The sequence below is a fragment of the Protopterus annectens genome, chromosome 4.part0 (assembly GCF_019279795.1).
Source record: "Protopterus annectens isolate FY-2018-M chromosome 4.part0, PAN1.0, whole genome shotgun sequence".
Lineage (NCBI taxonomy): Eukaryota > Metazoa > Chordata > Ceratodontiformes > Protopteridae > Protopterus > Protopterus annectens.
In genome coordinates this window covers 783,132,921-783,155,595 of record NC_056733.1, presented here as the reverse complement: position 1 = coordinate 783,155,595, position 22,675 = coordinate 783,132,921, and the positions used below count along the sequence as shown (strand labels likewise).

The following is a 22,675-nucleotide window of genomic DNA, read 5'->3' as shown; positions in this document are numbered from 1 at the left end:
TAGCTAAATTCTTTCACTCTCGATCTCCGTACTCCAAAATGGCTTCAATAAGCCATCTGACTACCGATCTTCTGAAAAAATGTAAGGATAAAGACAGAGACAGACCGCATAGGTCCAAAACTGCAGACGAAGCTACCGTTAAGCTAGTCGCCAGTTCGCCGGTACTCAGTGAGGCACTTTCGCAGCCCCTGATACCCACTTCTACAGATTCGAAGGCGTCTGCTGAGACCCATTTGAAGTCTGGTATGCCGTGAGATGCTTCTTTGACTGTGGAACCTGCAGATGTCTCTACCTTGGATGGGTCCGGAGCCGCTGTGCATTCACCGGCTTCTGAGAGTCTATTCAGGCTTTCCGATTTTCATATTAAACCGATGACTTCATTTCAAACCAAAAATACTGAATTTCTCAGGCCTAAATTTCACACTACACCTAGGAAACAGACGACCAAAGCGCATTCTGAGGTCCACATGCCACAAAAGCAAATGCTTAGAATAGCTGAAGACCTCATTACTTTAATCAGAGGAAGTCTGCCTTCCACCTCAAAAAGACCAAGAACTGATTTCCCTTCTGATTCTACAGATCAGGAGTCTGATAACTCTGATCCTTCTGATTACCAGGACATACCCTTATCTACCTATGAGGATTCTGATGCAGAGGATTCCTTCCCCTCCAGAAGATTTTTCTTTTTGTGAAACCCTGCATACCCTTAGAGAGCATTTCCGCTGGGAGAGCCAGGACTACTCTCAGTCCAAAAAGAGACTCAGGGAATTTTTAAACTTGCCTCAGCACAGGCATCTAGCACTCCCACTTGTACTGGAAATTGTAGATGATGTCTTTATGGAATCCAGCCTTACTCCTGATACTTTGCCTCCAGCTCCCAGGAAACCTGACAGGTACCATAGAGTACCTGACTCCCACAAATTCCTCTTTAAGAACCCTGCTGCCGATCCAGAGACCATTTCCCAGGGACCTAAAGGAATTAAGGCTACAACTGCCAAAAATCCTACCCCTTCGGACAGGGATTCTAGGGCTTTAGACAGATGGGGTAAGAAGGTATACACCTCTGCTATTCTTGCCATTAGGGCTTTAAATTGCCAGTTTCATATGTTAAAGTATCAGAAGCATATTATGGAGCTAATCAAACAGAAAATGATGTTGATTCCTCATTGTGCAGAACACAAAGATTTGTGTTACAAGAGTTAATGCATTCTGCTAACCAAGTTGGTAAACATACTTTGCAATGTGGATTTGATGCCTTAGAAGCATCCTGCAGGGCTGCTGTCACTGGGTCTGTTCTTAGAAGGCATGCTTGGCTTAAGGAACAAAACATGCCAGATCATGTCAAAGCAAAATTACTAGATGCACCATTAAACCAAGAGTGTCTATTTGGCAATAAAGCAGAAGAAGTCCTCAAAAGGATGGAGGAGAAAGCTAAATCTATGCAAACTGTGAGATTTCTTACAAGTACAGGCACCTAGATTCAGTAGGCATTGGCCTTCTAAAAACTGGTCATTTCCAGTCCCTTCCAGGCCTTCTCAGTCCAAACCCAGCGGCAGCAGACCACCAAGACTTCAGTCTCAGGTTATGAACAGATGTAAGCAATGGAGTGCTCCCACATCCAAAACAGGGAGTAGTAAGCCGCCATCCTATGGTAAAATTGCACAATGACTTATCTTTAACTCTTCAAGCCTTGCCCAAGCACTTGCACCTTTAGGAGGGAAACTTGCCCGGCATGCCAAAAACTGGGAGTACATTACCCAGGACAGATGGGTCTTAAACATTGTCTCCCAGGGATACAAATTCCACTTCCACTTACTCCCAACCCTAAGCGGATATCCAGACCTCCCCCCAAACCAGTGGGCAGAGGCCCAAAAGCAGGAACTTTCTCTTCTCAGTATCAAGGCTATTCAACCTGTCCCAGCAGAACAAAGGGGACAAGGCTTTTATTCCAGACTGTTTCTGGTACCCAGAAAAGAAAACTCCTGGTGTCCTATCCTGGATCTGTCTATTCTCAACACCTTTCTGATGGTTCCAAAATTCAGAATGCTAACTCTCCAACAGCTGCTTCCTATGCTAGCCAAGGATTCCTGGCTAGCAACCTAGACTTAAAAGATACTTATCTGCACATTCCAATAAGGGAATCTTGCAGGAAATACCTACGGTTCAGAGCAGGCTCTATGCACTATCAGTTCTCTGCACTACTTTCCTTTGGCTTATCTACTGTGCCCAGGGTGTAGCTCCAGCCATTGCATATTGCAGGCAGAGAAGAATTCAAATGTACCCATACTTGGATGATTGCCTGATTCAGGCGGACAGTCAGGAATTGCTAATACTGCACCTGGCATTTGTAAAGAGACTTCTAACTTCAATGGGGCACACCATCAATGAAAAGAAATCACACCTGGTACCCAGCCAACAGATTGTATTCCAGGGAGCAAGCTTGAACACAACTTCCCAGATGGCATTCCTCACTCTTGAGAAACAAATTTATTTGACAAACTACTACAATCTACTGGCCACCAAAACCTGGCTATCTGCAAGAAAAATACTGCAAGCCATAGGGTTCATAGCCTCTTGCATTCTACTAATTCCATATGCAATACTGCATATGAGGAAACTTCAATGGTACCTGAAAAGTCTCTGGTGTCAACATTCTCAGGACCTGGAAACAATGATTCCTATCATTCCTTGTCTGAGGACAGAGTTCCTTTGGTGGGCAGAGGCCTGCAACCACAACAAGGGACTCCCTTTCACTCTACCCCCTGATGCCCAAACCCTAACAACGGACGCATCAGACTGTGCATGCGGGGCTCACATGGCAGGGCAGTGGCAAATGGAGCCCAAAGCAAATGCACCTACATATCAATCAGAAAGAAATGTTAGCTGTACAGAATGCTCTGACAGCCTTCAAAGGATCATAGGTTCATAGGTTCATACTAGGCTATCTGCCCTAGGGCATTTATAAGCCTAGCCAGAGTGTGTGTGGCTTTCACCACCCCTTAGGATGAGAATACTATACCCATTAGTTTTCTGTGCCTCTGTCCAGCAGTGACACAGAGATGATTCCTGGGGTAAACCTACGATCTCCCATCCACTCGTCAAGATTTCTCTTGAACAGAGTCAGTGAGGGGCTCTGCCTCACATGGACTGGGATTCTGTTCCATAGTGTAGGGAGTCTCTGGGTGATGAATCTGTCCCTCCAGCATGTCCTATTTATATCCGTGTTGAGGTTTAAGTCTCTTGCTCTCGTGGCTCTGGTGGATTTGGATTTTTTGAGGTGGAGCATGTCCATTAATTCCGGGTTGGACATGGCCTTGTATGTCAGGCACAGATCACCTCTGAGCAGACGGTATGCGACTGAATAGAGCTGGAGTTTCTTCAGTCGGCCATCGTATGACATATGGTTGAGCCCCTTTATCCTTTTGTTGAGGAACTTTTGGGGTCTTTCCAACTGCTGCAGGTGTCGGGTAAGGTACATTCCGAATGGGGCGTTGTACTCAATCATTGGTCTGATAAGTGAAGAGTACAGGGGTACAATGACCTCTCCTGATCTGGATGTGAATCCCTTCATGATCAGGTGGGCAATGTAGAAGGTCTTCCTAAAAACTTTGGCAGTGTGAGTGTCAAAAGAGAGGTTACTGTCAACTTGGGTCCCCAGGTCCCTGATAACTTCTTCCGTGTTTAATGGATTACCACCTATGTGGTAATTAGGGGTTACCTTGTTTTTCCAAAGGGTATGACTATACATTTTTTGGCATTTAGCTTAAGGCCATGACTCTGGCACCAGTTATCCATTTCTATGAGACCTCTCTGGAGGATGTCTGTGTCTGATGGAGTGTCAATTATGGTGCCCAGTTTGCAGTCATCTGCAAATTTTGTCAGCCACAATCCCCCTATGTTTGCCTGCACTTCAGAAAAATAAATGCCGAACAAGAGGGGCCCAGGACTGAGCCCTGTGGGACACCGCCGTGACCGGCTTAGAGTCTGACATGGCACCAGCAACTCTAACCCTGTGTGTTCTGTCCTTGAGCCAGTTTGCAACCCATCTTGTGACATATGGGTTTACATCTAAGCTGGTGAGCTTTTCTATGATGCCCGAGTGGGGTATTGTGTCGAACCCTTTGCTAGGTCAAGGTAGGCTGTGTGAACTGCCTTACCCTCATCAATGGCCTTAGTGACTGTTTCAAAAGTCGACCAAGTTCAAGAGGCAGGATCTGCCCTTGACAAAGCCAAATTGGGTAGGATCCAGTGTCTGTAGGTCCCCAATGTCTTTATTTATGAGTTCCATTATGATCCTCTCCATAGCTTTGCAGACAAGGCTCGTCAAGCTTATGGGGCGGTAATTTCCAGGGTCCATAGAAGCACCGCCTTTGTGGAGTGGGACCACAGTTGCCGTACGCCATTCTTTGGGTACGTATCCTGTAGTAAGGCTAAGATTAAACAGCAGCCTTATATGTGGGTTTAGTTCCTCATTGAGTTCGTGTAGCACACAGCTGGGGACACCGTCCGGTTCCATTGATGCTGTGTTTTTTGCTTTAGAGAGAGCAGCTCTCACCTGGGCATCTGAGATGTTTGGGAGGCTAGACTCTGGTGGGATAGATATTTCTCCTTTGGGGGGGGAGGGAGGGGAGAAATTTGCACTGAACCTGTCTGCCAGTATGTTGGTAATGTCTGTGGGTTCAGTGATTTTTTTATCATTTTGGACTAATTCTGAGCATATCTGGGAGTTTCCACCCAGGTTTCTAACATAGCTAAAGAAGGCCTTATGATTGTCTTTTGTGTCATTAGCGATTTTTCTCTCAAAGTTGGCCTTGGATGATTTTATGAGTGATCGTAGTTTTTTTGCTAGTATTGATCAGAGATGCCTTCCCTTTTAGGGATTTTGCTCTGTCATGTAGTAGCTTTCTCCTCTTGTTGTAGAGTTTGTTTATGGCTGGGGTCCACCAGACTGGGCGCCTGCCTTTGGTGGAAAGGGTCTTGATTTTATTAGGGATTGCTTGATCCATACATTCCTGGAGGTGCTCGTAGAAGGCATTTGTAAGGGTTTCAGCAGCGTGGGTTGTGGTTTCCACTGGCTCGGGGGCCTTGAAGGATACCACTCCAGTCTTAAGAAGTGTGAAGTTTGCTTCTGAGAAGTTCTTCACTGTGGTCTTTTTTGCTGGGGGTGGGGGCGGGATGTGGATCTCCAATGAGATTAATTTATGGTCTGATCTCACCAATGAGGGATATACTTCCGGTGTGTAGCATTTTGTCCCCATGTTTGTGATGATCAGGTCTAGTATATCTTCTCCTCTTGTGGGAATGGTGACTAGTTGTTCCATAGCATTTGAGTTTATGAACTCCAGGAACCTTTGGGCTAGGGTGTTGGGGCTTGAGTAATGTTCCCAGTCTATGTTTGGGTAGTTGAAGTCACCCAATATGATGGTGTTTGGAGAGACATTCATACTCTCCAGTGTCTTCAGGAAGGCTGTGTGGGTTTCCTGAGTTTGAGAAGGTGGTCTGTAGCATGCTACAAACTGTAGGGCAGTTTTACCTATGGTTAATTGCACCTGGATGGTCTCCGATGCTTCGTGCGTTGCCACTAACCTGGAGGTGTGGGTATCCTTTATGAATATGGATACTCCCCCTCCTTTTGTGGTTCGGTCCGGATTTTGGGGCTGGAACGCATGATATGAGGTATAACCTGATAGTGCTGGGGTGCTCTCAGGAGCCTTGAACCAGGTTTCAGTCACAGCACAGACATCGATGTTCTCCATACTGAGGAGGGCTTGAGTGCATCTTGAGGTTTAGACTTCTGGCATTGAGCAGTATTACCCTTAGTTTTCTCCATTTTTGTTTTCTAGGGCGGTAGGTTTATCATTTGAGCCTTGCCTAAAAAAGGCACTATGGGGGTGGCAAGAGCCTTTGCCAATATCCAGAAGCCCAGGGGTGACAGATGCAAGCCGTCCCTTGCGAAGCAGCGTGGCTTGTCAAGCATGTCATCCCAGGCAGACGGACATTGGATCCCCTTAGAATGACACCAGTAATTAAGCCAATTATTAAAGCTGATCATTTTGTCTCTGTATTGTGGCATCATTCTTGGTGAGGGTAGGATACTGCTCAGGGTCAGGGTCATACCGGCCTGGGCTACATAATCTGAGAGCTCCTCTATGTCTCTTTTCATGTAGTCCAGGGAGGTATGTCTCAGGTCGTTCACACCGGCATGGACAATGACTGAGTCATACTTGTACTTGCTGTGGAGTGACCTGAGTGCTTGTGTTATGTGGCGGATTCTAGCGCCTGACAGGCAGCTTACTGTGATCTTTTCCTTGTTCAGTCTGGTGAGTGGGACGTCAGTGTGTCTGACTATGGAGTCACCTATAACAAGTGTGTCTGGCATTGTGTTTGGCCTTAAGGGCTGTGACTGTTTAGCACACTGACTTTGAGAACTATGTGTTGCATGTCTTATGTCTTGAGGTGGCAGTTGCTTGGGTGAAAGGCCTTATTCTTCCAGGACAACTGTTGGTAAAGACAGACAACACAACAGTTATGTGGTACATAAATAGCAGGGGGGAATCCATTCCTACCCACTCTGCAGATTAGTCATGGCTCTTAACCCAGCCTTGAGCAGCCAAGTGCACATGCAAGTTCAATTTCTGCCAGGCAAACTAAATTCACTGGCAGACGACTTAAGCAGAAATCTAATGGACCCACACGAGTGGAAACTGGAACCCAAAATATTCAAGCTTCTGAACCACAGGTAGAGGACACCAGAGGTGGACCTTTTTGCTTCCCCTCAGAACTATCAATTGAACAAATATTGTACCAAAACTCCCCACAGCCAAGCTTGGAAAGTGGATACCCTGTCCTTTACCTCGGAAAGCCTCTCAATCTATGCCTTTCCCTCTCTGGCCCCTTCTCTCGAAGGTTCTACTAAAGATCAAACAGGACAAGCCAAGGACAATCTTGATCACACCAGACTGGCCATGCCAGCACTGGTACCCTCTTTTGCGCAGTCTGACAATACTGCCACCATGGAACCTGCCTCAGACTCCTTCCCTGCTATCCCAGCAGGCAGGCCAGATTCTGCACCCTCAGTTACAGACCCTGAACCTGGCAGCCTGGCTCATCCCCTGAACTCCTCACCAGCAACCCTCAGTAAGTAGGTCCTGGATGTCATTCTTGAGACAAGGAGGCCTAGTACTAGAAAATCCTATTCGGAAAAGTGGAAAAGATACTCTTCCTGGAGCCATTCTCAGGGAAGGGACACGACTGTGCCCAGCTTACCTCATATACTAGATTACTTAACAGAAATGCTCCACAAGGGCCTAGCCTTCTCTTCAATTAAGATTCATGCCTCTGCCATCTCAGCTCATTATAATACTGAGCCACCCCTCTTCTCTCATCCTCTGGTGAAACAGTTCCTGATAGGAGCCAAAATTTAAGACCCCACAGGAGAGCTCCCACTCCAGCCTGGAACTTTAACATTGTATTAGAAAAACTCACGCTTCTGCCCTTTGAACCTGCTGCTACAGCAGAGTTAAAATTCCTCTCATGGAAAACAGCTTTACTTCTCGCCATCACTTCAGCAAAAAGAGTGTCTGAATTGCAGATCCTCATGGCAGTGGAACCCTTCATTATCTTCCATGCGGACAGGGTTTCTCTCAGGACTAACCCATATTTTATGCCCAAGGTGGTGTCTAGTGTGGCTTTAAACCAGTCCATTCATTTGCCAACTTTTTTCCCTAATCCTCAGAATAAAGGGGAAAGGATCCTCCACTCCCTGGACGGATCTGGCCAACTACTAGTCAGCTTTGCTGCAGGGGCAGAATGTAAGGCCATTTCAAAGTAAACTATTTCTAAATGGATAGCACACTGCATCCATTTCTGCTACAAACACCATGGGAAGCCTACCCCACAGTGGATCAGAACACATTCCACTAGGGCTACATCTACTTCTATAGCATTCCTCAGGAGAGTCCCTACCAGTGACATCCTGGATGCTGCAACCTGGAGCTCTGTACACACTTTCACCAAGCGTTACCACTTACCTGTCTTTTCTAAATCCAGAGCTGGATTTGTCACAGCAGTCTTACAGGGCCTGATTGCCAGCCCTAATGCTTCTTACCTACCTCCACCCTTTCTTGGCTTTGGGGATCACCTCAAATGTGATGATTGCAACAGTGAAACACGAAGAACATAGTACAGTTGTGTACACTTACCATAAATGTAGATGTTCGAGTGTATTCACTTTTGCAGTCCTGGTTACCCTCCCTCCAGCCCCCTGACTTCTCTTTTCTTCCACCAATCCTTTTTGTTTGTCATATCGTATATCATGTGTATTTGCTTTTTGCTGGGGGTGTTCCATACCATGCAACTGCTTCCTATTTTGGGGGCACCTGACATCTGGGGGAAGAAAAACTGATGTAATGGAGTTGGCTACATGTTTTATACCCCTAACGTCATGGAAGAAGCGACAGCAACCGACACAGAAATCCCAAGACTCTGGTATTCAGGCCGGCTGAGGGCTACCTGCAGGCAGATAACACAAATGTGATGACTGCAACAGTGAATACACTCAACCATCTACATTTATTGTAAGTGTACACAACTGTACTTTCTCATTGCATGTAATGACTTTGATGTTAAAATAGTAATGTTGAGACTGCAGGGGACCATCCTGTATGTGGGGGTTGAGAGGACTTGCCTATGACAGGAAAACTGTTTTGTCAGTGCTGTGCATATCAGCAAAAAGGATGTCAACAAGCACTCTGCTGATAGGTTCGGGAGGGAACAGTAATAGTGCGTAACTTCCTTAACTCCTGTGAGAGGCTGAAAAGCAGTCTGCTTTACTTTTGCCTCAAGCTTTGATCCACCGTCAAGCAAACACTGCACATTAATGCAGTCGCTATGATTCTATATTGCATATGTTTGCAAATTCATTCCTATTGATGCCTAATGGACACTGTGAAATTAGAAATGTCCTTCCTTAGATTACTTTTGCAGTATTGCAGTATTATTGGGTTATCCCGTTGAGGTAGCCTGATGTCTGGCCAGTGTACCAAAACCAAAAACCTTCCATACACTCATAAGGCCAGTGTATGACCATTTATGAGCATAGGGATACATAATCAGATGTAGGAACATAAGACCCTCAGATAGTCTTGTTACCAGTCTGAATGCAGTATCTTTGCTCCCGTCAGTCTCCCTTCTGTGTTGTTGTTGGCTACTGCCATTGCCTTTGTCCCATTGGGGAACCTTCTTTTCCTTGTATTTTTCAATTAAAGATTTGTTAATGTCAGGTAAGATAGAGAAGTGTGACTGTGGTAGTCAGATACTTTATAAGGACCTTCACTCCCACTCCTTATTTTGTCTAGGGGATGTCATCTCTTTCAGTAGTTTGTTTCTAAAACCCTCCGTACTCCTCTTTCTTTGTTAAATACATTCTTGGAGAAACTCAGTGTCTGAAGTGCCTTGTGCAAACCAAAATGGTGGAGCACTTAGCCTTGGATGTCCTGCTCACACCAAAAAAGATCAAGAAGGATAGGCTTGAACTGTTTTTTGCCCATTCTGATTCGGGCACACCTGTTGAGATGCTGCAGGAATCCATGGTTCGTCTATCTCCTTTTTAGGCACCCTCTACCACAACTCCACTAGTGGGTAGGTATGGTGTCTGACGAGACTGCTCATACCAATACATTTGAGAAGGGGGAACTAAGGGTCATTTTTCAGAGGGACCGGAGGGCAGTTTCAAATCCTCGTGAGGGAGGAGATACCTGGAGCTTTGACTGAGGCCTGCCAGGGTTCCGACCGGCCTCGTTTTGTGAGACCAGGTATCACCAATAAGTAAAAGAAATAGAAAACTAAAAACGTTTCTCCTGTTTAGATGTCTTAGGAAAAGGAATACGTTTTGTTCTGACAGGGTCTGTATAAGGCCATCCTGTCTTTGAAACCTCCTCAAAATGGACAACTTGAATCTTCATCTGAGGAGGAGGAGGAGTCTGATTTTGATAAAGATTCCTTAACATATCCTGCACAGATCCATTGTCTTGGTCAGCTTGCTTCTGATAACACCTTGTCTCTTGACTCCCCCATTGAGGAAATCTCATTTGGGGAAACTATAACTAAAAAGAACCAACACTTTGATTGGGAATCCAAACTGGTATCTGAGCTACAAAAAGGTATAATTTACTCGCCATGGAAACTCCTACGTTGTCTTCTGTTCCTTCAGTCTTGGGGGCCTTCCTCGATACCTTTGCATCTGCTTCCACTTCTCTTAATTCCTGGCCAACAGCACCCAAGAAGCCTAATAAGTTTTATTAGGAACCTGAGGACCTTACATTTCTTTACAAGAATCCTTTTCATATCCTTCTAACTTTTCCATTTCTAATAGCAAACCTACTAAGCTTGTGCCAGCAGCTAATATTTTGCCATCCGACTGAGTTAGTAGAACCATGGACAAGTATGGTAAGAAGGTTTACACCTCTGCCACTCTTGCCTTCAGAGCTTTAAATTATCAGACTAAAATGACACGATACCTTTTGTCCATTTTGTGGGATTTAAATAAGGATTTATTTGCAGGGGCAAATTGTACAAGTAGCAAAAATTTAATTAAATGCAGCTATGATGCTGCAGAGGCTTTTTTGAGGGCTTCTGCTACTGGATCAGTTATTAGCATGCTTATTTCGCTTATCCTACAGTCCCTCCTTGAGGATGTTAAGGCCAAACTCTTGGATCTCCCCCATAACAGATACCTTTTATTTGGACCCTCTGCGGCAGAACTTTTCAAAACTTTGCAAGTGAAGGATAAAATGATACAGGATTTTAAACAGATTTTTCTCACATCAGTACCTAGATATCAAATATGTTACCTAACTAAGCCGACTTTATTCACCTGTAGGGATAAGAAACCCTCTAAGAAAGGCAGGAAACAGCCCAGAAAATGATTTCATGGCATACCTGCCAGAAACTCCAAGTCAGGGGAAACCTCCTTTTCCAGACAAGTTAGCCTATCTCCTGCCTTCAGCCTCCCTTCTCAGTCCAGGAATTCCCTTGCCATAAAAAGTAACCTTGTCCTTTCCAGCCTGGGAATTCATCACTACAGCCAAATCAGTATTACCAATCATTCATCAAATTAAACCGACAACTTCGTTTTTACCGAGTTTCTCAGGCCCGGAGTACGCACTATGCCTAGAAAACTGATGATCAAAGCACATACTCAAGCTCCCATGCCACAAAAACAAATGCTTAGAGTGGCTGAAGACCTTATTACCCTAATTAGGGGAACGCAGCCTTCCCCTGCTAAGAGACAAAGAATTGAGTTTCATTCTGATTCTATAGACCAGGAGTCCGATGACTCTGACCCTTTTGATTATCAGGACATGCCTTTTATCAGCCTATGAGGATTCAGATGCAGAGGAATTCATTCCCTCTGCCTCCCCTCTAGAGGATTTTTCTTTTGGTGAAACCTTGCATACCTTAAGAGAGCATTTCCGCTGGGAATGCCAGGACTATCCTTAGTCCAAAAAGAGACTCAGGGAATTTTTAGAGTTGCATCAGCACAGGCCTCTAGCTATAACCCCTGTCCTGGATGTTGTAGATGATGTGTTCATGGAATCCAGTCTTACTCCAGACACTTTACCCCGGGCCCCTAGAAAACCTGACAGGTACTACAGAGTACCTGATTCTCACAAATTTCTCTTTAAGAATCCTACTGCGGATCCAGAGACCATTTCCCAGGGACCTAAAAGGATTAAGGCTACTACAGCCAAAAACCCTACCCCTTTAGACAGGGATTCCAGAGCTTTAGACAGATGGGGTAAGAAGGTATAAGAAGGTATATACCTCTGCAACTCTTGCCATCAGGGCATTGAATTGCCAGTTTCACATGTTGAAGTGCCAGCAACATATTATAGAACTAATTAAACAAAAAATGGTGTTTATCCGAGATTGTGCAGAAAATAAAGATTTACAAGAGTTAATACATTCTGCAAACCAAGTTAGTAAGCATACTTTGCAGTGTGGCTCTGATGCCCTAGAAGCATCTTGCAGGGCTGCAGTCACTGGGTCTGTACTGAGAAGGCATGCTTGGGTGAAGGAACAAACATTGCCAGATCATGTCAAATCAAAATTACTAGATGCTCCTTTAAATAAGGACTATTTGTTTGGCACCAAAGCAGAAGAGGTTCTTAAAAAGATGGAAGAAAAAGCTAAACCTATGCAAACTGTTAAAGAATTCTTACAAGTGCAGCCACCTAGATTCGGCAGGCATTGGCCTTCTAAAAACTGGTCCTTTTCCAGCCCCTTCCAGGCCTTCTCTCTCCAAACCCAGTGGAAACGGGCCACCCAGACTACAGGCTCAGGGTGTACAGAGATCTAAACAATGGTGTGCTTCCCACCTCAAAAACAGGGAGTGGTAAGTCGCCCCCTTATGGAAAGAGTTCACAATGACTTTTCAATTATCCTTCCCAGCCCTGCCCAATTACTTGTGCCCCTAGGAGGAAAACTTGCCCTTCATGCAAAAAACTGGATGTCCATTACTCAAGACTGATAGGTCCTAAACATCGTATCCCAGGGGTACAGATTCTACTTCAATTCACTGCCAACCCCAAGCGGGTTTCCAAACCTTCCTCCAAACCAGTGGGCAGAGGCTCAAAAGCAAGTACTTTCCCTGCTCAATATCAGAGCTATTCAACCTGTTCCAGTAGAACAAAGGGGGCAGGGTTTCTACTCCAGACACTTCTTGGTGCCCAGAAAAGAGGGCTCTTGGCACCCAATCCTGGATTTATCAATTCTCAACACCTTTCTGGTGGTCCCAAAATTCAAAATGCGTACCCCGCAACAGCTTCTCCCTATGTTAGCCAAGGATGTCTGGTTAATCACCCTAGACTTAAAGGAAGCTTATCTGTACATCCCCATAAGGGAGTCTTACAGGAAATGTCTACGCTTTAGTGCTGGCTCTATGCACTATCAGTTCTCTGCACTTTCCTTTGGCTTATCTGCTGTGCCCAGAGTATTCACAAAGTGCCTGACTCCAGCCATTGCATACTGCAGGCAGAGAAATATCCAAATTTTCCCATACTTGGACGATTGCCTGATTCAGGCGGACAGTCAGGAATTGCTACTTCAGCACCTGACATTTGTAAAAAGCCTCCTCACTTCACTGGGGTACACCATCAACGAAAAGAAATCACAACTGGTGCCCAGTCAAAAAATGGTATTCCTGGGAGCAAGCTTGAATACAACTTCCCAGATGGCATTTCTCACTCCAGAAAAAACATGTCTATTTGACTAACTACTTCAAACAAATGGCCAACAAAACCCAGCTATATTTGCAAGGAAAATACTGCAAGCCCTAGGGTTCATGGCCTCATGTATTCTGCTAATTCCATATGCAAGACTGCATGTGAGGAAACTTCAGTGGTACTTAAAAAGGTCTTTGGTGCCAACATTCTCAGGACCTGGAAACAGTCATTCCAATCATACCTTCTCTAAGGGCAGAGTTCCTTTGGTGAGCAGAAGCATGCAACCACAACATGGGACTGCCTTTCACTCAACCCCTCGCTGCCCAAACCCTGACAACAGATGCATCAGACTATGCAGGGGGGGGCTCACATGGCAGGAAAATTCATTCAGGGCAAGTGGAGCCCAGGCCAAATTTTCCTGCACATCAAACAAAAAGAGATGCTAGCTGTACAGAATGCTCTGACACCCTTCAAATACCTAATCCTTCCAGGCCAGCTGCTAATAAAAACAGACAACACCACAGTTATGTGGTACATAAACAAGCAGGGGGGAACCCATTATTACCGACTCTGCAGGTTAGCCATGGCCCTGTGGAACACAGCCTTGAGCAACCAAGTGCATCTACAAGCTCAATTCCTGCCAAGCAAACAAAATTCACTGGCAGACGACTTAAGCAGAAATCTCCTAGATCCACACGAGTTGAAATTGGAGCCCAACACCTTCAACCTTCTAATCCAGAGGTGGGGGGACACTAGAGGTGGACCTCTTTGCCTCCCCCAAAAACCACCAGTTAAGCAAATTTTGCACCAGGAACCCTCACAGCAGGGCCTGGAAAGTGGGCGCCCTATTCTTCCAATGGGACACCTCTCAATTTATGCCTTTCCCCCTCTGCCCCTCCTCTCAAAAGTACTACTCAAGGTCAAACAGGACAGACCTAAGGCAATTCTTCTTGCCCCAGATTGGTCACGCCAGTATTGGTACCCAGTCTTACACAGCCTGACAACAGTGCCACCCTGGTACCTTCATCAGACCCCTACCCTGTTGTCTCAGCAGGAGAGACAGATTTTGCATCCACAGTTACAAATCCTAAACTTTGCAGCCTGGCTTATCCCCTGAATACACCACCAGCAACCCTCAGCAAACAGGAGCTGGACGTCATTCTTGAAGCCAGAAGGCCTAGTACTAGGAAATCCTATACTGAAAACTGGAAAAGTTATTGTTCCTGGAATCAGTCTCAAGGAATGGACACAGCACTGCCCTACTTACCTCAAATCCCAGATTACCTAGCAGAGGTATTCCACAGAGGCGTATCTTTCTCCTCCATTAAGATTCATGCCTCTGTCATTTCAGCTCATTATAATACTGAGCCTCCTCTATTTTCTCACCCTCTCATCAAACAGTTCCTGAGAGAGGCTAACAACTTAAGGCCCCCTAGGAGAGCACCCACCCCTGCCTAGGACTTTAACTTTGTACTGGAAAAGCTCACGCTTCCCCCTTTTGAACCTGCTGCTTCAGCAGAGTTAAAATTCCTCTCTTGGAAAACAGCCTTGCTTTTAGCCATAACTTCAGCAAGAAGACTGTCTGAGTTACAGGCACTTATGGCTGTGGAACCCTTCATTATTTTCCACGCTGACAGTTTCCCTCAGGACTGACCAATCCTTTATGCCTAAGGTGGTGTCCAGTGTGGCTCTAAACCAATCCATCCTTTTGCCAACCTTCTTCCCTAATCCTCAGAATAAAGGGGAAGTTCTAGTGAAGATCCAGTAGCCAGGGGCCATCGCCACAAGTTACCCTACAAAGTGAACTTACTCGCACAGAAGGACTGTCTGCTTCATCCTATCTTATGGGCTATCAACCTAACTCTGTGAATCACAGAATTTTAATCCCAATTTTCTGAGAATATGTTTCAGGTGCTCCAGGAGGAGAGAACCTAACATCAGAAAGTCTTACCTATCCAGAAGAAAAAGATTTTCTATCTGGTGTCATTAAAAGAATAAGAACCCTCTTCAAATGGGGGTCCCTACCATTTAGTCCTTCCTGTGTGATCTACTCAGAATTGGACTAGCCTCTTCCTCTGTCTAGACACATCTATCTGCCGTGTCTGCCTGCATGTCACTTAATCTCCCCGTACTGTCAAGGATTAAGTGAAACAGTTTCTACAGGGTGTTCTTCTCTTGAACCACCTAGAAGTGCTATACACACACCCTTTCCCACAATCCAGCCTTACCCGTAGGATCACAGCTTCGTTTTGTAAAAACTTAGCTTGCCAACGTTTGAACCAGTAGTTTCTGTATGCCTGACATTTTGTACATGGACAACCATTTTACTGCTGGCCCTTACTACTGCCCAAAGGGTTTATGAACTTCAAGCCCTTATGGCTATCCCTTCTTTTCTTATTTTCCAGAACAATATGGCCTTCCTTAGGCCAAATCCTTCTTTCATGTCAAAGATGGTAAATGAATTCTCTCTTAATCATTCTATACATTTACCTACCTTCTCCCCAAATCCACGGAACAGAGGTGAGAGGATTTTGCACTCCTTAGCTTAGATGTACACATACAAATAAGATTCCATCTTGATAGGATTAAAGGCATTAGGAGAACAGGCCAGGTTTTTGACTCCTTCCAGGAAGGCAAGTTGAGCAACCCAGTCCCAAAGCAGACAGTTTCTAATTGGGTCTCAAAATCCATTTTCTTCTGTTATTCCTACTGTATAAAGTCCCTGTCTTCACCCGTGAAAGCACACTGTAACAGATTAATATCCTCCTCTGGTGTCTTCTTCAAAGGTGTTGACTCCAGATCCATTCTGGAAATAGCCACCTGATCATCTGTACACACCTTCACCAAACACTACAAAGTAAACGGCTTTTCTAGATATAGGACATTTTTCTCTAGATATGCATTTTTTTGGTCCGTCCACCCTCAGCAGTTTCTTAGCTTTGGAAATCACGGAATGGTATTGGAATACTGCAACAGTGATCTTAGGAAGGACCCAGTGCAATCGCATAGCAATTTAACATAACAGTAGAAGTCCTACCGATCACTGTTGCAGTATTGTATCCCTCCCTCCTCCCCCCCCCTCGCTCTTTCTACTTGTCTTTATACATCATGTGAACTGTGTCAGGAGCAGTTCCTTCTCCCCAACTTTTTAGAAGACCTTCTTTTCCTTTGTTCTATTACTCAGGTTTTTCCAGGGTTTCCTGTATTCAGATAGTCTCAGGATCTTATGCTCCTTCATCTGCTAATGTACCGCACTACACCCACAGGCTTAGGCCATACACTGGACATATAAGCATGTGGAAGGTTTTTGGCTTTGGCACTCTGGACGGACATCGAGTTACCTTAGTGAGATAACTTAGTGGCATTGGAATAGTGCAACAGTTATCAGCAGGGCATCTGCTGTTATAGTAAGTTCTTACACAGCTGTATTTTTCAAAAAGCCACAGTTTTCTTATTTTTTTTATATTTGACTACACAAACAGATTTTGTATGTATAGTATCCTTCAGGTGTGCTGGAGTCTATGTTTCTGTCTTTATGGAGACCTAACATTATGAGTGGCCTCATACAAGAGATGACCCCTTTTAGTGGTAAATTATGGTATTAAATGTACCTGACAATCCAGTAAATTTGGTTGTGTGTTGCACTCTTTCTGGATCACTGGTTCAATAGTCCAGCACAAGCTATCATAGACCTAGGAACATTACATTTGCAATCTGCCAGTTCACCTGTGTGAAATTTAAATCTTGTGTAGAATGAACATGGCCAGGGGAGAGACCCCCACTTGTAAATTTGGCAGTTGATTAAAAGCTTGTCTGTTTGTTTAATGTGGGAACCCAGGTGCTGTGCAGGTATATAAAGTCTAAACCACCACCTTACCTGTGCTACAACTGTAATGCCAGGGCTGCATCTTAGACTTTTTATAAGATGTAAGGAGCATTTACATTGTCATTGTACAACTGCAATCCTGTATGTGTCACACAGCTACACCAGTGGTTCGTTTGTTTGTGGTCTTTTCATTGCAGTCTAAAGATATAAAACCTTAAAAACCAAAAAATGAGAAGCTTTTATTTTAATTATGTTGTTTTCCTTGAATTCATCCCATAGAAACTTCGTAGTGGCACAACTGGTGTGACTGCACTGATCTCAGGAAACACCTTACATGTCGCATGGCTTGGTGATTCTCAGGTGATGATGGTGCGACATGGGAAAGATGTTACTCTTATGGAGGCACACAGACCAGAACGAGAGGTGAGCATAACCAAACTAATAAGATATCTTGATCAGAATCAGTAAGACAGCAGAATATGAGCAGTGAGTGTGACATTTGCTGGTTTATGGGTGGGGCTTCAGTAGACACCTTTTCTGTGCATTGCCTCAAATGAACCATCTGTGTGACTGCTGGTCAGATTGATAGTTGTTTATCTGACCAGTGTAGCTGTGGAAGCCCACATTCAAAAACATTCGTAGACCCGGTCTATAGAAGTAGTTTGTCAGATGAGGGGAAAATCCCAGATTCTTGCTTCCTGCCTTGGATTATGCTGAAGGTCAACATTTTTTTTTAAACAAGAAACATCTTTATTAGTCAATCATACATTTATATAAATGAAAACCAGCCATTTGGCAATTTTATATGCAAACATTATACATCACAAACTATAATTTTAGCTGCAAACATTATACATCACTTATACTCTGTCCAGTCATTGTCAGTCAAACATTACATAGCTAATTCAAATCCTGCCTTCTTTCAAACTTTGTTCCTTTGTTCCCAGAATTTACATTTTTTTTTCTATGTAATTTGTTCCTACCCTTTTCTAAAGATCCCAATTCCAGTTGTTTTATCTCTGTTACTATATTCACTGCTTCTAGTACAGTTGGTTTAGACTGTGATTTCCATTTGCCACGGTGGTGCAGCGGTGAGCATTGCCGCCTCACAGCAAGAGGTTCTCCAGTTCGATCCTCAGTTGGGGTGCCTTCTGTGCGGAGTCTGCATGTCCTCTCTGTAGTCGCCTGGGTTTCCTTCAGGTGCTCCGGTTTCCTCCCACATCCCAAAGATATGCTGTAGGTGGATTGGACACTCTAAATTGGCCTTATGCGTGCGTGCGTGCATGTGTGTGTGTGTGTGTGTGTGTGTGTGTGTGTGTGTGTGTGTGTGTGTGTGTGTGCATGCGTGCATGCCTTCTGTGGAAGGTTGGGCACCTGGCTGGCAAGTCAACACCGTAAAACTCCACTGCCAGTCATGAGCAGATGGGTGATCCGCTGTGGCAACCCCTAACCAGGAAAAGCCTAAAGAAAAAGAAGTAATTGCTTTTTTGGCAGCCACCATAAATAGACTCAGCAAGGCCTTACTGTTTTATACTGAAGGTCAGCATTGTCTGTTACTGCTTGTGTGGCTCCTGAATTGAAGGAAGGTTGGTTGGTTTGTTTGTTTATTTACTTAAAATTGCTAACTCGGAGGGTGGTCTAGTACAGGGCCCTCTTCAGCAACTTCCTCAGCCATGTAGCAAAGACATTACAAACAACAAGATACTGAAACACATTCATGTTCAAAGTAATGGGTTTTGTAGACCATTCTCAATTACAGAATTTTATAGTGTAATGAAATATTCAGAATACACATTAGGAAAAGGTAAATTGATTGAAATGACATTTTTGAGGCACAGTAGATTTATCTAAGACAAAAGAAACTGACGTTTGATGAGAGTAGTACAGGAAATAATGATTATTGGTTTAGTATTATGTAACAAATACAGACTAGATGAATGTGGAAAGTGACAGTACTGTTAGAAGAGAAGTTAGTTTGTATACATACAGTTGTTATGGTCAGTATGTCTGAAAGTTGTTAAGGAACAGAGATGAAGCATAAAGTGCATTATCCTGTGTCTTTAGAACATGTACCTTGGGTCTGTATTTGTAGACATTCCTTTAATTTTCTCTTAAGTAGCAGGCGGTTGCCTGTGGCTGTAGTTTCTAATGGTAAACTGTTCCAGGAAGCAGGGGCTAGCTTATAGAAACATTTTTCCCATGAAGTCAAACAGAAGTGAGGTGTGTGCAGTTTAAATTATGAGTAATTCCTAACAGCATATGAGGAGTCTTGTGCTTTTAATTTATTAGCATGTGAGCGACAAAAAAAATGTAATTATTTTATAGGTGGAAGTGTCCAAAAGATAAGCTGCCCATGGTAATGAAGTACAGTGATGTTTGTAAAAAAGCAGCAGTGATCCTTACAATAGATTTAGTACAGTAATTTGAACATGTTCCCCATAACCTTAAGTGTTCATGTAAGATCAATGCTGCTGTATAAGCTCTCTCTCTCTCTCTCTCTCCCGCTGTCTGCTTCTGTTTTTCCTGCTATTTGGAGAAAATGCCTTTTACTCCTTCATGGAGGTTCCTTTGTCTTGTAAGTCATTCCCTTAATTTAGAAACATTAGGGGAACTGCATACACGCAGTCCTCCCCTTTCCAACAACAACCTGATTTCCTTCAAGGATGCATCTGCAGTCCTTACAAATGGGTTGTCCTGTCGTCAGGCAGCCCTTCGGTCGGCCGGATTCCAAAGGCTGGGTCTGGCCTCGGCTGGTGTCGCACTTCACCCGACATCATCTCTGCTGGTCTTCGGGTATAAAGGCATCAGCCGACGCCATTTTCCCCAGTCTTTCTTGCCGCGTGGTGCCCAAAGCAGAAGCTGTTCACAAGTGCCGGTCGGTCAGATCCAGAGATTACTACTACCGAATACTACTTCGAAGACTTCTAAAAAGCTAAGTACCCCCGTTGGGGACTCTTTCTTGCCTCAGCCGATGTCAGAAAAAGTGAATAACTGTTTAACTTGTGGGAAACAAATACCTCATAAAGATTTCCACTCTTACTGCTTACCTTGTTTAGGCCCAGACCACGACGTAGCAGCCTGTTTAGCCTGTGCTTCCTTCAACCGACGCTTAGGCGTCGGTCGGAGTTTGCTGAACAGTTTTTCGGCTCAGATTTTGCATACATTATGCCGTCGGATCCTCCGACTTCTCAAATTGTTAAGAAACGCAAAGAAAAAGACCGACACTCGCGGTCCGCGGTTTCGGCCGAAACCACGGTTAAGCAAACCGTGAGTGTCTCGGTTTCGGCCGAAACCGAGCAAACGGGTCAATCTTCAGCCGAATCCATGACTACTACCGAGGCCCCTGCTACCCTCGTTGAATCGGCCTCTGAAGTTTTGCCTACTAATGTGGTTTCTCTAGAATTATCGGACACCATCCCTTTGGATGTCTCTACCCCAGCACGTGGTGCTGCTAGGCCTCCTGCAGCCATGTCTATAAAGGCCTTTGCCAGGGCTAAAGCAGCCAAAACTGCTAAGTCTGTGCCTGTTAAGCCCCCCTCTCACAGGCCCAGTTCCAGTTCCCAAATGCTTACTCTGGCAGAGGATCTCATCTCTTTAATAAGGGGATCCCAATCTCACCCAGACAGGGCCTCTCAAACTCCAGAAAAGAGACCTAGAGCAGAGCCCCCTGAGCCAGTATCCTCAGATGACTCTTCTGATGATTCAGACAATACAGACCATCCAGAGGCTCCTTTTTCTACTTATGAAGATTCCGATGCTGAAGAATCTATACCTTCTGCCTCTCCACCAGAGGAATTTTCCTTTGGGGAAACCTTACATGCCATGAGAGAGCAATTCCAATGGCAGGGACAAGATTTTTCAGATTCAAGAAAAAGGCTTAGGACCTTTCTACACTTACCGCAACATAGGCCCTTAGCTATACCTCCAGTTCTTCCTGTTGTGGATGATGCATTTAATGATGCTTGCACTGCTCCTGATACTTTACCTCCAGCCCCTGCCAAGCCCGATAGGTTTTACAGGGTTCTGGACACTCATCACCACTTATACAAGGCTCCTCTTGCAGATCCTGAGACTATCTCCCAGGGGCCTAAGGCAGTAGCCGACCTCAGCGAAAACCCTCTCCCTTCTGAAAGGGAATCCAGGTCCTTAGAGATGGGGTAAAAAGTATACACCTCTGCTACTCTCTCAGCTAGAGCTTTGAACTGTCAGTTTCATATGATCCAATACCAAGAGTTTATGCTTGATCAGTTAACTAAGAAACTGTCCTCTGATGATTCCTTAGATAAGAAATATGTTTTAGAAATGGTGAATAACATTCAGCAGGTTAGTAACCATTCTTTAAAATGTGGCTATGATGCACTGGAGGCTTCATTTAGATCAGCCATGACTGGCACAGTTATAAGAAGGCATGCATGGTTGAAAGAACAGGTCTTGCGGATCATGTTAAAACAAAGCTATTAGATGCTCCTATGGATAAGGTCAGTCTATTTGGTCCTCCTGCCCAACAAGTAATGAAGAAAATGGAAGAGAAGGCAAAATCTGTACAAACAGTTAAAGATTTCTTACAGGTTCAGCCCCAAGGTTTAGCAGGAACTGGCCTTCCAAAATTGGTCCTTTCCAGACTCCTCTAAATCTCAGAGAGGCAGGAATAGGCGTTCAGAGGCAGAAATCAATCCAGAGGAGGTGCCTACAGAGGACGCCAGTGGCAAGGCAATAACCAACGAGGCACAGACACAACCACTGCCACTGCAACAGGACAATCACAGTGACTTGGCTCTGACACCGCCTACCAGGGAACAAATAGCAGCACCCTTAGGCGGAAAGTTAGCCTTATTTTCAAAAAATTTGCACTATATCACAAGAGACAAGTGGATTTTGCAAACTATAGACCAAGGCTACAGGTTTCATTTCCACACCTTACCAGTAAAAAGAGGAATGCCAAACCTACCACCAAATCAAAAGACAGAAGCTCTAAAACAAATAGCTCAATTAACAAAGATGAGAGCTGTGGAAGGGGTACCACCTACAGAACAGGGCAAAGGATTTTACTCCAGACTCTTCCTAGTACCAAGAAAAGAGAAAAGTTGGAGACCTATTCTCGACCTGTCCGCTTTAAACACATTCATCATTGTTCCAAAATTCAAAATGCTGACCCTACAGCAACTTCTTCCCATGCTGGGCAAGGAGTGTTGGCTGGTAACTCTAGATCTCAAGGAGGCATACCTGCACATCCCCATACGACCAAATTGCAGAAGATACCTCAGATTTCTTGCAGGATCAGAGCATTATCAATTCTCAGCATTGCCCTTTGGCTTATCTACTGCCCAGAGTGTTCACGAAATGCCTGGCATCAGTAATCGCTCATTGCAGGCTACAGGGAATCCAAATTTACCCATACCTGGACGACTGCCTGATACAAGCGGACAACAAAAGCAAGCTGACACAAGACTTACAAAGAGTCATTTGCTTACTACAAGCCCTGGGATACACAGTCAATTTAAAAAAGTCAAGACTGATACCATCCCAAACAAGAACATTCTTGGGTGCAGAATTGGACACAGTAAAACAGATGGCATTCCTAACTGCAGAAAAACAAGAACAACTTCCTCTTTACTTCTTGGCATTA

The 22,675-nt window shown here is 44.6% G+C and overlaps 1 protein-coding gene across 2 annotated transcripts in view; it reads left to right on the top strand.

The window, feature by feature from the left end:
* The window catches only part of PPM1F (protein phosphatase, Mg2+/Mn2+ dependent 1F), a 504,486-nt gene that overhangs the window by 452,113 nt on the left and 29,698 nt on the right, over positions 1-22,675 (top strand). For both annotated transcript variants that reach the window (XM_044068735.1, XM_044068736.1), the window contains one exon: positions 17,329-17,472. In XM_044068735.1, the coding sequence (XP_043924670.1) occupies positions 17,329-17,472 (144 nt within the window). The remainder of the gene's footprint in view (positions 1-17,328; positions 17,473-22,675) is intronic.